General features: G+C 41.6%; 1 protein-coding gene across 1 annotated transcript in view; it reads right to left on the bottom strand.

Annotated features, from left to right (window-relative positions):
- Positions 1 to 12,496: 12,496 nt before the first annotated feature.
- trhr2 (thyrotropin releasing hormone receptor 2) overlaps positions 12,497 to 17,500 on the bottom strand; it is an 11,404-nt gene continuing 6,400 nt past the window's right edge. The window contains exon 5 of the mRNA XM_035155868.2: positions 12,497 to 15,805. Coding sequence (XP_035011759.2) covers positions 15,230 to 15,805 — 576 coding nt within the window. The 3' untranslated portion in view covers positions 12,497 to 15,229. The remainder of the gene's footprint in view (positions 15,806 to 17,500) is intronic.

Raw genomic sequence — 17,500 nt, 5'->3', positions numbered from 1 at the left:
TCATCTCAGCATAAACAGATTCCACTTCAGTGTCCGGGCAGAGGAGACCCTGTTCTTCCTTTTGTTCCTGCGACTCGTTATTTCTTCATTGTGGCCGCAGCCGGCAGCTCTATCTGCTGAACCATGTGGCGTCTCCTCTGAATTCAGGGGCAGCGCTTGTGGCTTCGCTGCAATTTCCATGTCAATACTCGCCGTCACATAAGTGTCGAGACGAGATGACAACACGAGGGGCTGGAGGACGCTGGAGGACTTCGGTGTGGGCGCATTGTGCCGAGACCCCGGGATCCTCTTCAGCCTCCATCGTCCTCAACGAGGTGTTTTCATCCACATTATCAACCCTCGTCTGGGCCGAGAGCGAAGAAGTGAGGGGAAAGAGATGGAGCGACTGTGACCTGCAGCTGGAGAGCAGCACATTGAAATACTAACAAGAATATACGTTTTGTAATAATACTGAGTTTTATTCATATTATGCAGCATCACAACTGAGATGAATCAGCTAACGGGCAAACTGTGTGTTTCTCCTTCGTCCAGTTACCTTGAATGAAACCTCTTTGAAAACTGTTGGAAGTCAAAATAATAACAATCGACCACGTACAGTATTTATTATGTTATTTACCATATATTTTACTTGATGATAATTGCTGTGATGTGTGATACGTGTAGTTTAATATGAATTGTGGGTATTTTCAAGAGCCTTGTACACGATTTCCCTTCTTCCTACTTTCTGTGATCTTTATTTAATCCACAAAAATATTGTCCCCATATTTTTGTTTCTGCGTCGGCAACAGCCAGCGTCCAGAAACAGTTTCAGGTTTATCCGTCCGTCCGCCCCATTGCCCCTGTGAACAGGATATCTCAAATACACAGAGAGGACATTTCTTCAAATTCTGTACAAATGTTCACTTGGAGTCAATAATGAACTGATTACATGTTCGGTGGGCGTGGGTCAAAGGTGAAGGTCACAGTGACCTCATGTTGTTGTGAACAGGAAACATCAGGAACAGCCCCAGGGGATTTCATTACATCTGACACAAACATTCAGGCGGACACAAAGATTGATTTCAGAGGTTGATCTGTGCGTATATCAGACACATTTTAATATCAGGTGTAAATTTGATCCTGTTATCAGCCTCCATCTGATTCAGACACAATTGAAATACAAAGTGCAAAAGTGTATCGTTGTAATACTACGTCGACAACACACACATTCACTCCCACTGCCTGTAACTGTGATTAGAGTCAGCACAGAATTAAGTAGCTGTGTCACTTACAGCCCTGTGGAGACTGTAAATGCCAAACTAAGCGTGACATTTACTCACTGTCACTCAGTCATTGTCTCTTTCCTTTTCCAGCCTCTCCCGCTCGGCCTCCACCTGCTGTTCACACATTTTCACAAACACTCTCCTGCTTTTGTTTGCCTGCAATTTACCATTTTTTTTAAGCTGAGCACTGCTGCGATGGCCACTGATCGTTGTGTCTCACCCTCTGACCACGTGACCACGATTCCATTCAGGACACAGAGTTGTAAAGTGGAGGGAGTCAACCAATCAGCAACTCTGCTACAGAACCAAACTCATTTTCAGCCAATTAACTCTCTGCTTCTCGAACCTTGTTTAATTCACCAGCTGCAGGATCTCTGGGCTTTTTATAAACAGTCTGTGGTGCAGAGTTCATCCTACCTGCTTTATATGCACTGACCATGATAAAGTCAATAAATGTGTTTGAATTATTCACTGAACTGCTGTTATGTTTTCCATAAATTGCATGTTGACTGAATTTATTGTTAAATAGAATCACACAACCGAACAGCTGACGGTGCATATGTTAAATAACCATATTTTCATCGTTTTTAATCAACCGGAGAACTTATTGGTCCGTTGCTGTGTTGCTGGGGACGATAAGAGGACCAGGCTGTTTGTGGTCCACGTGGCCGATGGAGGACGCAGCCGACAGGTGCTGCTCAGTCTGGGTCCTCCGAAGGAAGACGCCCCTGAATTGAGATGCAGTTTATACGTCGGTGAGCTCCAGAGATTTAGATTTCACCGGTTCACTGATGCAGATCAGGCCGAACGTGGGTGAGAGATGTTTATTAATGAGCCAATTAAACAACAAGATGTTATCGAGACTTAAATTCAAACACCTTCGATCATATTTTATGATTCATGGGAAACTGAAGTGATGCATAAGCCACTTGCTGCTGTGGAGTTTATCTTTCTCAGAGAACCTTGGTTTTTAAGCGTGTTGCTTGGGAACATCCATCCGACGACACTTTCCTCGATCACTTTACAGAAACCGGCTGCAGCAGCCAGAGCAGCAGTTCATGTGTGCACGGAACGTTTTTATTGTTTAGAAATGTAGCTTTTCACATTTTAAAAGTTGCACAGAGACCTGCACATATTAATAACATCAATATTATCTGTGCTCCTCTGTGGCTTTATCCTCTGAGCTCTGTCTGCCAGCCGGTGATAGCACAGGGGAGAAATCAGAGACTCTCCTCCTCCTCCTCCTCCTCCTCCTGCTGCTGCTGCTGCTCTCCTGATCTGCAGATTGCTGCTCTCCTGATGTTGAGATTGGGCGACTCTCATCTGCCCGGTCGTTGGCTGCCTGGTTGCTTGGTAATCTACAGGAGGCGGTGGCAGGGCGAGCGTTTTTCTTCGAGATTCATGTGCGCTCTGAAAAAGAAGACGACCTCCGACTATCTTTTTCTTTCTGATCCTAATGAACGAGCGATGTAAGAGCTGAGAAAAGGCCCCAGCTGTGATCAGCGGCTCGTCCACAGCAGCCGGGGTTAGACTCTGACTCGGAGGAGACACCGACAGTCCAATTAGATCTGTGCAGTGAGAAGCAGGTTGTTTGTGTGGACCTGAGGTTGGAGGGACGGAGGAGATGGAGATTCTGCAGCTCATTATCTTTAACATGAATCACAGTATTTAGGAGGAAGACTCACAACATGATGCATGGCTTGGATCCAATGCAGTAGAAATGTTTGTTCGATTTAAGATTTAAGATTTAAGATTTAAGAATTGATTGCTTATCCTTTTTATCCCAAATATTAAGTAAGAATCATTTCCAAGATGCAATAATAAGATAATTGCAACTTCATTGGCTTTAGTTGATTTCTTTTAAATAAATCGACATGATTCATCACATTCAAACTTTATTTTAACTTGGGAATATATGATAGCAAATGCGAGAGCAAAAGAAAACTCCTTAGGAATAACTACAGCACATACCATTTAATTTAAAGCAAATAAATCAACTAAAACTCCACAGAAAGTCCGAAGCTTCTCACTCGGACATTCTCATTCACACAAACTTCTCTAGAGTTCAGTTCATGTCTGAAATGATGAGAAAACAACATCATGAATTAAAAATTACAAACATCGATTGACTCTTCAAGCAGGTTTTTACTACTTTGCACTGAAAATATTGTTTCTTTAGCTCCAGTAACCGACTTTATCAGAAAGAAGCAGGAGACCTGGACAACATTAAACTGCCTGTAGCTCTTTAGTGAAACGCAACCATTTCAACATGGACCTCGAACAACGTCTTCTCAGTTTAATCCTAATTAACTGACTGGTTTTCTAAAGTCAAAGATAAGTTCGCTGCCAACGACAACACAGCAAAAGGTCAGCGTCTGTGTAGAGAGGAAATATGTTGATGATAAAGAATCAGAATAAACAGACGACAGAAGTTATATTTTCATGTCTGTATAACATCCCAACTGCCAGAATATATTTGTGTGTATTAGAAAAACTTCTGCTTCTTTAAAACCTCACACGTACGAGTAGTTAACTCCCTTTGGTTTTCCTACTGTAGTTGTTGCTCTGCTTTTCTCCATGTTGCTGTTTTTCCTCCTCCGCTGATTGTTTCTGCAGCAGAACCGTTTCCCTGGAGGTTCAACTAAGTTTCACATAATCTTATCAAACCGAGGACTGAGGCCATCGCTGTCAATCCACTAACAATGCAGAGCCACAAATAAAGAAGGAAACGACTGGGGGGGTTCCTCCACCAGAGCTGGCAGGATTTATTTTGTCCTCTGTTCGGCTCACAGAGCGATTCGAGGACCTTGTCAGCCCCTCAGGTTTGTGACGGGCTGTGTCCGACAGATGTTGTATTGCGATCAGAGAAAACACAGAAAGACAGAAATCATTCAGGCTGGATTCTGTACGAACTCAGTTGAACAGGAGATTCTTTAAAACACAGAAAATTAACAACGTTTCCTGATCTGAGAGTCCGAACCAGGCTTCATGTGTTTGTTCCAGTGTTCCCATTTGATCTGACTGGTTTCACAACGTAATGTAGGAATTTACGTACGTCCTGTTTACGTCTGTTTCTTTCCGTCCAGACTAAAACGCAGCCCCGGAAGTTTTCAAACTAAAACCGAACCAGCAGAGTTTCCGGACGTCTCAGTTTCAGCGTCTCTAAAACCTCAGAGCAGTGCGGACGTCAGACGTATCTGAAGAAGAGTTGATGTGCAATAATTACCAACATGGTAATTATTGCTCTATCATCATATCGCTAATTATCCAACTTAAAGTAGAAGTAAAGGTTGAGATGATAGCTGACACAGTCACTGTACGTCTGCACTGACGTTGTTTGTGGAGTTGTTGAGTAAAACTTTGTGCCTCTTCCTCCTCCTCCTCCTCCTCCTCCTCTCGAGCGATGCCATCTCTCATCTCAGATTTGTGAAGTCAACAGGAGAGTGAAGATATTGAGAAAAGAGAAACGTTCCTCCTGCCCTCGGTGACTCCTCACACCTCTCTGCAGTGAGGGCGAGTGACGGGGGGCGACACATTGAGAAAGGCTCTCTGGTGAAGAAGGTTTAATAAGTCTGACACGCTGTGGAGCCACAGGTTGTGTTTCCACAGTGAGTCACAGAGAACAGAGCTGATCGGAGGTTCTGACAGGCGCCTGCACACGGGGCTGGAGTCGTCAGGTGAGGGGGTTGTGAAGTTTATGAATGCAGCGCTGTGTGTGGCGGCTGCACAGAGCAACTCAGTCATTAACACTTCAGCATGTGCATCCTGCAAATCATCAGGATGCAGAACCAACACTGAGCAGGTCTGTTTAAGGTTTTTTTTAAATCAATTAAAATAAAACCACTGGGCTCCTGGAATATATGGGATATACAATAATATAAATATAGTCCCTATTACTATTTTAAATCAATTAAAATTCAATCCTGCACCCCACATATATTTTTTATATTTTATTTACGTGTTTTGCATGAATTTAACAATCCCCTTAACATGAATCAAGCTGCACCAGATTACACGCACTCTTTCCCCCTACATGTGTCTGATTTACTATTAATTATTCTCGTCGGAAAAAACATCACATCTCACAACGTTAAAGAAAATCCTGGCTCCGCCCCCGTTGTGCAGATCTACGCCGAAATGCAACGACTCCTTCCTCGTCCTCGTTCCACCGAGTTTCACAGAAATCTGTTCGGTTGTTTCTGTGTAATCCTGCTGATAAATGTTAATGTTTTCCCTGGAGTGAGAAATTGAACCTGCCACACACACACACACACACACAGCATCATGTAATATTCATAGTCATGTAGCATATATACTGCACATGAATTATACATGAACGATGCTGCCACCTGTAATGTTGGAGATTCATCTGAGTGTTAATCATTCGTCTTCACCCTGAACGTCTCATCTAGAACACGGAGCTTCCTCGTGACTTCTGTGTCCTTGACTCAATTTGTGTCAACATACATGTGTATATATCTACATAGATATACATTAAATAGACAATATTTGTGTTTCTTTCTATTTTATTTCACGATTATTATAAAAACGTTATCATAAATGTAGTTATTACTTTTAAAAATATCAATGTGAACGTCTTTAAACTGCCCCAGACGATCGTTAGTAGACTAGCGCTTCACAGCAGATTTACTTCACAACCACTTTGTTACACTGGATCACCTGCGTTCATCCAACGTGAAGAGGATCAACTGCTCAGCAGACGAAGTGAGTTTTGTTCTAAATAGGAGAGAATTCAGGTTAAACTGTTTTTATACCTCTTCAAAACACACTGGTCTTTTATTTCTTCATCTTACTTTACAGTAGTTTTGCAGATTTTGAAAGCAGACATGTAAATTACAAAAATTCATTCTGCTCTGTCTCTTTTAATATATTTGAAGTTACGATGGGACTGTGTTTTTACCTGTTATTTGTATATTTGTGTCTTTCAGTCACTTGGACAAACGCAGTCTGATCACGCAGCCCCAACAGACGTGTGCAGACGCACCACAACGCAGGCCCTCCTCTACGCCTTACTGAAATCAAAGAGGGAGAACGAGGAGCTGGCTGCTGAGATCGCTGCTCTAAAGGAGCAGGTGACAGAAAACTCTGCGCTCCCAAAGCTGGCAGCAGGAAACGCTGCTCTGGCTGCAGGACACAGCGCTCTGAAGAGCCAGCTCACTACTGAGAATGCAGCTCTGGCTAAAGAAAACGCTGCTCTAGCTTCTGCTCGAGTGCTGAAAATGAAGCTCTGGCTGCAGAAAACAGCTCTGAAGAGGCAGCTGACTGCTGGAAAACAACAAAGTTGATGAGGACAAGCTTATGGTCGAAAAGGAGATGAAAGAGGAGAAGAAGCAGGAAAAGAAAGATCAACTGGAGAGAGGAGAGAAGAGAGAGAAGAAGAGGAAGGAGAGAAGAGATGAGAGGACACACACAGTCTCTCTCTCTGTCTCTCTCTCTCTCTCTCTCAGTCTCTCTGTCTCTCTGTCTCTCTCTCTCTCTCTCTCTCTCTCTCTCTCTCTCTCTCTCTCTCTCTCTCTCTCTCTCTCTCTCTCTCTCTCTCTCTCTCTCTCTCTCTCTCTCTCTCTCTCTCTTGCCTGATGGTGCAAAACATCTCAATGATAAAACTAAACATTTGTATGTAAATAATGACATATAATAAAGGTTATTACATATGAATGCTGCAGTTTGTGATGTCATGACGCACTGACTAATATCTTAAACCAGAGTGTCACTCAGTAGAGCTCAAACCTCCATCAAGGCCCAACAGTCTCCTTATGAGACCACATATATATCCTATAAACTCAAGATCCATGAATTATTATTCTCTGAGAAATCAGTGAAACACATCCTGTCTCACATTGTTAAAGAAGAAGAAGAAGAATTCCTGGATCCATCCACTGATCTGCACCAAAGTTGAATTCTTCTTCCTTCCACCAAGTTTCATCTGTCCAGTAGTTTTTGTCTAATCCTTCAAACTAAGGCTACGTTTAGACTGTGGACTGATACAGGTGGGAAGCATGTGACCTTGACATTACTCTAATAACCCAACTACTTTAAATACACAAACAAATGATTCTAATGTACTCCAAATACTTCAAATAATATCCCAGCTACTTTAAAGGTTCAGTGTGTAGAACTTAGTAGTGGTCAGGTGGTAAAAGGTGTTTAGTGTGTCCAGTTTGTAAAGTATTTAAATATAAAGTATTTGCTCATTCTAGCGTAAAGAAAACAACAATTCGTACAATTTTGATGAAACACACAAGTGAAAACATCACCAGGATTATTTATATTAAATTTCTGCCAATAGATCGTTTCACCTGAATCTTTCACACTGGACCTTTAAATACATAAACTAATGATCCTAATGGTGTAATACATCCGTACAACCACCAGGGGCAGTAGAGAGTAGAAGTGTGTGTATTCAAATTCATGTTGAGGCAATTCTTTCCTGGTTTTACATCTTCCTGAGGACCTCCCTGAAACTTTGAGAGAAACATATAAACAGCCTCGAGAGTACAAAGTGGGGACCGGCCTAAATGTCCTCACTTTGTATAATGGTCCTCACTAAGATAGAAGTACAATCACACTCTCACACACACACACACACACACACACACACACACACACACACACACACACACACACACACACACACACACACACACACACACACACACACACACACACACACACACACACACACACACACTCTCTCTCAGCTGCCACACGGGGTCACTGAGTTAAAGAGAGGGAAATGAAATGAAATGAAACAGAGGAAGTAGATTTCAACGCGTGGAGCTCAGCTGGCGTGTTTGATGCCTCGGCGCCGTATGATGATGTTGTCGAGGCCAAGTTCTGACCCCAGGTCAGTCGTTAACATAGACTGTAAATAAACATGGACGACGCGTCTCCACTTCCTTCACTGTCCAAAAAAACTGCCAGAATATCTACGGGCGCTGCCATCTTGTGCGAATGACTCACTCGCCAAATCCCGAGTGGGTCTCAGCTGTTCATCATCTCATAGATGGTTTCTGTCATTTTATCTTATCACACTGAGGTTTGATCAAGTATTTCTGATCAGTTTGGTTTTGATTAGTTATTTGATGATGGGGTGAAACGTCATAACTGACAACTGGGACGACTCAGGATTGGTCGAGCGAGTGTTTTGTCCAGATCTCCATCCCGAAGCTCAAAATAATCAATAAACAACATTTCAAGACATGCATGATATTCTCTCAGATCCCAGTTAATCATTTCTAATCCATTTGACACGTTTTAACACACTTTCACTACACAGTTACACAACACGTGTGCATGTCGGCCGCAGCAAACAGAGCATCTGTGAGTCCCAAGTTCAAAGCTGATGTCTCCACGGCTCCAGCTCTGAAGGGGCCTCTTCACCTGCACATTTTATTATGCTAATTCGTCCTGGTTGCTAATTTAACCAACCACATTTAAATTGTAAATCCCACCAGTGTTAATGTCTCACAACATAAAGTTGGTAAAATGGTAAAAACACACTCTACTGGTCGAGTGTTGCTTTACTAATTAATGTGATGGAATAATTTAACATTTCCTTCTTTTCTCCTGTTTGTCAAACAGCTGTCGTCCTGTTATTCAGAGGCCGAGTGGAGCGCGGCTCCTTCAGCAGGTCAACAACAAGACACTGGGTTTGCTCTTCAATGAGATCAGAGTTCTCAGATTCATCCGAGTCAGTGCCGAGTAATATTCACTCAGAAGGAACCAGAGAAGTTTCAGAGACAAAGGAAATGATGCAACAACGTGGATGTGCAGCAGGAAAGTGAATGAAAACTTAAAGACACATTTCGAGGACAAAGAAGTTCGCTGGACAAGTGGAAACAACAGCAACAGGACGGACATTCAGTGGACAAGACTGTATAAAGGCTTCGTCCACACTTTGGTTTGTCTCTGTCCACACACCTGGAAACATACATCACATGAACATGGATGTATGGCATCAATCAATCAATCAATCAATTAATTCATTCATTAATTAATCAATCACATTTTATTTGTATAGCCCATATTAACAAATTCCAGTTTGTCTCATAGATCTTAATAAGGTGCGACATCCTGAGTTCTTAACCCTCAGAGAGAGTCACATGTGAGGATCCCCCCCCAGGACTCACACAACTGAGAACATCAACACAATATATTTACAACGTTGATGAGAAGATATTGAACCAGAATATATCCACTAGTTACAGGAAACTAGTTCTGTGTCTGTTGTAAACTGTAAACAAAGGTTTGACGAAGGTTCCAGTGAAATGTGGAACTTTGAATGTCCATAAAGGGAAAGAATCTATATCCATGAATCATCAGGACTGAAGAATAACTGTATGAAACTGCTGCAAAGGATTCAGATTCAGTGTTTTATCCCCATGTCAGTGTGACACTTACATATAAAATACATAATGTTTCAGAACAAGAGAATCTCTGCAGCAGAAGACACGAGACAGGACGGAGGACAGAGTCAGAGGTCGCAGACTGACGGGCTTCTGCTCCGCTGCACATGAAGCCGCCAGACACTTGTTTTCACCAGAGACGAGAAGCGACGACGCGTCAGAGGCTGAAGTCTAACCTCGTTCTGTACAACACACACACACACACACACACACACACACACACACACACACACACACACACACACACACACACACACACACACACACACACACACACACACACACACACACACACTGACAGTTATGGGATTGGGGCGAAGTGTTTTCCTCTGTGAATCACATTCAGCTCTCACACTTTTTTGAAGTGGGACAGTAGAAACTAGATTCTCTGATTTTATTATATGTGGTTATATATTTTAAATATTATCCCTGTGACTTCAGATACAGTTTAATTAATAAAACATTTGACATGACTCATACTAATGAATAATAATATGTATTTGTACACACATTGTACTGACGGTCAGATGATGACAGAGTTCATGGACCTCCCCATAATATATGCACAATATTAGAGCCTGACCTGTATCTGTTGGCCGATATATTGGTGTGATAGTTTATATTTTACTCAATAATATGTTCATTTCCTAATTCAAGTTCTATATATTTGGTTGTATTTGTGTTTTCTCTTTAAAAGTCAATTTACTATAATATAATCTATAATATTGCAGATTTTTACGTAATTAATGCTTACTATATAAATCGTCTGATATATTGATATCAGAAATTTGAACTCCTTAATATCAATATCAACGTAAGCCCCCAAAAGTCCAAATTGTTCTGGTTCTGTATGATATTTACTTTCTACATTCTCCCAGATTCCCTGCACTTCAGTCTGCTAAACTAATTACTACAGTTAAAGTACAAGTTGTCACCATAGTACTGCAAACAGTGAAAAGACTCAGTGATGATTCAACATGCGAAATTGTTTTTTTATTGACTTTTGTTAAATTACTGAAAGAAAAAACCACCGACACTGAACAAATAAACCACGGAACACAGAACTCGACGGGTTCCTTCAATCCAACATCGTCTTTCTGCAACAACACGAGAGAAAGACACTTTTTAAAATCTGTACATTTGATAATCTGTGATCACGACACGTTAAAACCACAAACCAGCAGCTCTCCAGGGCTAAATGAAGGCAGAGATAAACTCACAGTCACACACACACACACACACACACACACACACACACACACACACACACACACACACACACACACACACACACACACACCTGTCCAAGGCAGTTCTACAAAGCCACTATCAGTGCAAAAGACAAAAATGGAAATACACTGCCTTCATGTCAAAGTGTGCAGAGAACAGACGTGAGTGAGTCACTGCAGCGTCTGTTAACTCGCTGGAAACAATTAAAAATTCTCATCCCACCAGTTTCCCTCTGCAATAAACCATCAGGGGTTTGGGAACCACTAAGAAAAACAAAAATGTTGGCTGTAAAACTTAGTTGTGTTCTCTGCTTTGTGTGTTTCTCTCCCTCCCTCACACACACACACACACACACACACACACACACACACACACACACACACACACACACACACACACACACACACACACACACACACACACACAGACGTTACATCAACAATCACTTCAGGGGAACAAAATTTCAACGATTTTCAGAATAAAGTCCTAAAATTGCGAAAACATTCCTAATGTGTGATAATTAACTTGAAGTTTTATTTGAATAAAACCATAACAAGCTCATTGTTACTTTAAACTTAACTTTAAGTTTCATAAATAACAAAATATTTCATCTTTGATATTACAAATGAGTTTCGTAGTTCTTTAAGAAATGAAATCAGTTTTTTCTATATTACGACTTCATTCTTGTAATATTATGACTTTATTCTCAAAATCTCCCTGATACTTTGTCGTATTACACATTAGGTTACGAGTCATTTTTTAAAACTTATAATACAATGATTTGTAAACAATTTATCACCAAACAACAAGCTTTGCAGATTATTACATCCATATAAGAAAATAAAAGAGAACATTTTAAAACGATCCACCCTGCAGCCCCAGTCTAAACCATGATATATCATGATAGATCATATACCATGATGTATACCATGATGTATACCATGATCTATACCATGAATCTGAGGGACAGTGGTTCAGCAGAAGTGTGGGAACGATGAGAAAAGCAGAAGAAGTTTGTAGATTCCACATTAAGAATCTATTTTCACTTCAATATAAAGACACATTTTGATATAAATCAAGTTAGTTTGTGTGATTGAACTTTACTTTTTAACCAAACACAGTATTTCACTCGAGCTCCATCGGACATTATACAGCGTTTTTCCTCGGAGGTGATCAGAGAAACTCTGGAGAAGGTCGGCTGCAGCTGACTCGGACATTTGCGTTCTCACTTGAAGCCCCCCCCCCGGATAATTTCAGTAGATTATCCAGCAGCATCAGTGGACCATGAAAACATCCATTAAGTTTTACCATCTTCAGCAGGCAGATTGAATCTGCGTCTGTGGGAAACGCTGCAGAGCTTCAATGCTTAGCTTTGTTTTTTCTATAAATGTACTTTAAAAGTTATAACATTGTGCTTTAGCCGGTTTGGGGAAACACCGAACAGCTGCTGCTTTCACTCTTGGTTTCTCAAAATGGCGGCAAATTCCCTAAAGCTACTGGCATCAGCTGATTGGAGCAGCGATGTTTGTGGAGCCGGAGGTTTATCGTTGGAAATGTGTGAAACCAGTTGGATGTGAAACCAGTTGGATGTGAAACCAGCACTGTGTTCGAGGGACGATGCTCAGTACGTCATTGTTTTATTTACAGTTGGTTTGCGTTGCACCTTCACGGACCCCAAAAATCATTTAAAGCAGCTTTAGCTTGTTTATGGCTGCAAATATTTAAGGCCATTTATTTAAATGACCCATCAGCACGGCTGCATGCATGCACATGTTTACACAACACATTTTGAAATAGCTCAAATATCCGGTAAATACTGTCAACAACAAAGAAGCCGGCAGGATCAGTGTGGACGTGCAGGGCATCGAGGAAAACCCAGAAAAACACAACTTACATATCAATCACAGCACTTTACCATCGGTTATAGCAACTATAAGAAAAGAGAAAGGAACAGGAACGTGTCGGCCATGTTTGTTTGTAGTGTGTTCTGCTGCTTTCATTTTATAATTTACAAAAAATAATCCAATAAGTTCTCGCACTGACTCAGTTTAAAGGAAAACGGCTTTTTACAGTAACTTTATCACAAGAAAAGCAGGAAGCTAATATCGCCCAACACAGTGAATACGACGTACGTGCGTAGCTACGATAAAGTCCCGACGCGTGAGCTCACAATGGGTCAGTGTCTTCATCCGTTAAAGGGAAAGTGGACTCATGGGACGGTTTATGGAAGCAATTAATTTCCATGAAGGTTTGAATCTATAATAAACTGAATATCTCACTGTTTCATTCATTTCTAAATCTGAATCCACAACAGTGGAATATGGGAATGAGAGATAGAACCAACGTTTCAGAAATTATACATTTAAAACTGGGAAATTGTATGTTTAATAAAATAGTAATATATTTTAAAATATTAGACATTCAGTTTACCATAAGATTCAAATCGTTATTTGCTTCCAGTTCCACAGAACCTGGTGTGATATTCAGTGTGAGACCGGTTGGATCCATGTATCAGTGAACTGAACACACTGAACATATACGTCCACATGTTTAATACACATCAGAGAGAGTTGCTTCCTAAACTGTCCTTTTGAAGCTTTTTTAATTTATTATCTACAGAAATTATTAAATTAAATTAAATTAAACCTCTGTCAGTGTCTCTCACGTTTTAACATATCATGAGTTAAGATAAGGAAACAAACAACTGGATCCACAGAGATTAAATTAATATCATTCGTCTGCTCTGGTCCAGAGACAGAACCAACCAGAAATATTCCAACTTTATATAAAATGTATGATTCATGGTAATATTCCCAAACATTAGTAACTAGCATGTCTCTTCTGACCTTCGCCTCCAGAGACAACAGAGCATTTGAAGAGATTTTAAAAGACATTGTCTTCATTTGCTTCTTGTCTTTTGTATTCTTGTTGCTATTTGTCTTCTTTGTAAAGAAATTAGTTTGTGAGTTGCCTTGGAAATAAAGTTAGGTCATTATTATTATTATTATGATTAAAGGAAAACAAATCTGAGAATTCAAGAATAAAGTCAAAATATTAACAGAATAATTGATTCTTATAATATAATGACTTTATTCTCGTGGTAGCATTACCTTAATACTCAAAATAAAAGTCGTCTCTCAGATAAATAGAAAATAAAGCGATTGTCAGGTTTAAATAATTATATGCAGTATTTTACAGGGTACATAGTATTTTATATGGTTAATCATCTCTGACCACGATGTCTTTGGTACATATGCTATAAACTGATGGCTCTGTCATAAACTACAGTGGATAACCTGCTGTTACTGTTTGACGCTTACGATCTAAAGACTGTTTTTCCTGTTGTTCTCATCTGAAAACACGTGGAACCATGTGACCGTGTGCAGATCACAGGTTTATCCACACAAACAGCGAAACACGTCAACGTCTCTGTGGTTTTCACACCATTCAGATGTGACGAGCTGCGAACTAACATCCAACAGAACAACAGGAGGTCGTCAGGTTAAACCAGCGGACGAGACTATAAGTGAGTAAATGATCAGTGTGTTGTACTGAATGCTGATTGTGATTATAGAATATACTGCATATGTATACATTGGTGTGTAATGGCTGTGTGGATAGTTCAACATATCTTTATAAGGACATTTTATTTAGTATTTTATCCAACAGATGCATCATATTTGTTCTGTTAATGCCTGTGTTGCTCTGTTTGTTTAAATAATCCTGTTGTAGAAACAGTAATTCTTCATAATCCAGGACCAACGTGTCACTGGCAAGGAAACATAATCATAAATCTGTGTTATGACTGTAAAATGTTTACATGCTCTAATGTTCTGTTTCGAGATCCTGACATCAAGTGTATTTCGAAGTATTAAACTCGTATTTAAATTCCCTTCATCGACCGTTTCTTCTCTGCTTTAAATCACAGAGGACTCGAGGACAGATTAGAAAACATGAGCATGATTCACAGACTGGAAATTATTCACTGATGCAAAAATACCTTATGTAACATCAAATGTAAATGTTGGATTGAGCCGATTACTGGACTTGTAGTATTAAATAAACTAATTAGTGAGCTCTAGTCCACTGTACATACTGGTAAATCTATATTATCGGTAAAGTATTTTAATGAAACTCTTTTCTAAGATTTTTTGGCCGAGGTGAATTATGTTGTTTGTGTGGTGGTTTATGATCATGGCTGGAATCCACCGTTTTTAAATCATGAACTAACAAACTCTCACAGGTTTCTTCTCTCTCTTGTCGTCATTTGATAAAATCTACATTTCCCACAAAATGGTGAACTGGGAATATTCACATGCTGTCCTGTTTGTCTGTTGTCTGTTTGCCTGCCACATCCCCCGGGGCATCGTCTGAGGAAGGCTGATCCACATCTCTATCTCCAGATGGCGACGTTTCCGAAGGACGCACACAGAAAGTGAACGTAGCCGCTGTGACGTCAGACGCGTGTTTTGCTTTCTCGCCGCTGACCGTCTCCTGGCGGCTGCTTCCATTCTGCTTGGTAGTCAAATCAGTGGTGGTATTCAGGACGGTCATCTTTGCCTTTTCACTGGTTCCTTTGCTGTTGACGTGGGATGTTCGCTGGTCTCTGGTGCTGAGGCCGGGCTGGATGGTCGACAGTGTCCTCTGAATTCCTTCTGGCCGCTGGCAACGGTAGAGCCCGCGGAACGCAGAGCGGAACTTCTGAGACATGACGTTGTATATCACCGGGTTGATGGCGCTGTTGGCGTAAATGCATGTCCGACAAAACAGGAGGAACCAGGCGTCCAGATACGGCGTGGACACAAAAGAGTTGATCAGAACTAAAGTCCGGTAGGGCATCCACAGCAGAGCGAAGAGGATCACCACGACGGCCAACATCTTCGTCACCTGTGGGCGAAGAAGCAGAGACACGGTTTCTTTAAAACACCGTTAAATTACCAATATCTTCATTTGTGTGTGAATTGGTAGGAAAGTCCCCAGTTCAGGCCTCTGTCCCCCGATGGTGTCTCATGATTAACGGATGTGAAAACCACCACCTCTCCTAATGAGACGGTCATTAGCACACTCATTCTAATTACATAATTTGGTGGAAACAGATTTATGAGAAGCCAGGGCTCGGACGTATCGTGTTGATATTCACCCACGACGATGGACTCTCCGTGCACGTCAGCACGCAGCCGAGCGTCGGAGCCAAACCTCCGCGGCCCAGAGCAATAAGAGCTGAAGCATCGTTATAACTCCCCTGATTGGCTGGGATTGCTTCATGATTATCTGAGTCATCCTCAACACGACAGATTGATGCATGAGAGAGTGTGTGTGTAGGTGTGTGTACATGTGTGTGTATAGGTGTGTGTACATGTGTGCCCCCAACGTGCAGATTTTCCAAAACGTATCCACGTGCACGTGTAAGACAGAGAGTTTGGCAAACGATGACAACACACTTTATTTCACACACGTGCACTTTGTGTAATGAGCATTCTCCTGAAACAACAACACTATACCAGCTTCTAGGTCTAATTACAAGTTAGCAGCTGCATTTTAAGCTGCTTCTTCAGATGAGAAACACAAATGCCAGAAAATGTCCAGGCCCAATTCTCTGGACACTTTCCGGAGCTCACTTCTGAAGACAGCTCATGATGTTGCGGCCGCTCTGACAGGATCTTCAGCAGGTGACAGGACGCATGATGAGGTGATGGCCCTATCTCCCCTCAGCCTGGGAGACTCCGGTGATTAATGTTTATCAGGAGCCAGTACCGCTCCACACCCGTCCTCCTCGGCCTCGCCCGTCCGTCTGCAGCTCCTTTAAAGGTCTCCGCCACCTCACATCCGCTGAGCCGTGTCAACTCTGCTGAAGCGTGGCTGCCTCTCTCGCTCAGCTGTTTTTTCCTCCACCACAGCAGAGCACATTAATAAATAAATAGCATAACAAAGTGTGGCAGGTTGATAGCAGGTATCATGCACATGCCTCCTCCCGGCCAACTGCTGTCTGAGATAAAGGTCTGTGTCCTTGGTGTAAACTGGGAGCCAGTGACAGCCGGCTCAGCAGGTGTAACACATAGAAAAGTGAAATCTCTGCACAACAAAGCGTGTAATTGGACACAAAAGAGGCGGAGACTAGAGCTTTTCTAATTATCCGTGCATGGCGATAAAGGGACGGAACGCAGCGGGTGGCGTTCTGAATATGCACAACACTTGACTCCAGCATTAAAAACAGATTTGCTTGTGTGTTTTTGTTAATAACAGACAGAAAAGTCCCTGAAGCTTCACACTGAGCCAAAGAACATTTAGCCTCCGATGCTTTGACCAACGGAGGCCGAGCCTCCCTCCTCCTCACGAGGGGATCGCAGACGTGAGGAAACTCTCACAGATTAAAACTTTTCAGTAATCTCACACCACACTGTGCTAATCTCCGATCATGAAAGTGCCATTCTTCAGCATACACAAGTTTATCAAACCGCCATCAGATTACGTCGGCCCTATCACATGGTGAATGAAAGAGCATGAAGTGCCTATTGAAGAACTGAGGGAGTGAAATCATCTGCACACTTCAACGTAAATCCCAAATCACATTATGCAAATCTG

The sequence above is a fragment of the Hippoglossus stenolepis genome, chromosome 5 (assembly GCF_022539355.2).
Source record: "Hippoglossus stenolepis isolate QCI-W04-F060 chromosome 5, HSTE1.2, whole genome shotgun sequence".
Lineage (NCBI taxonomy): Eukaryota > Metazoa > Chordata > Actinopteri > Pleuronectiformes > Pleuronectidae > Hippoglossus > Hippoglossus stenolepis.
The sequence above is the reverse complement of the archived record's forward strand: the minus strand, read 5'-3'. Positions and strand labels throughout refer to the sequence as shown.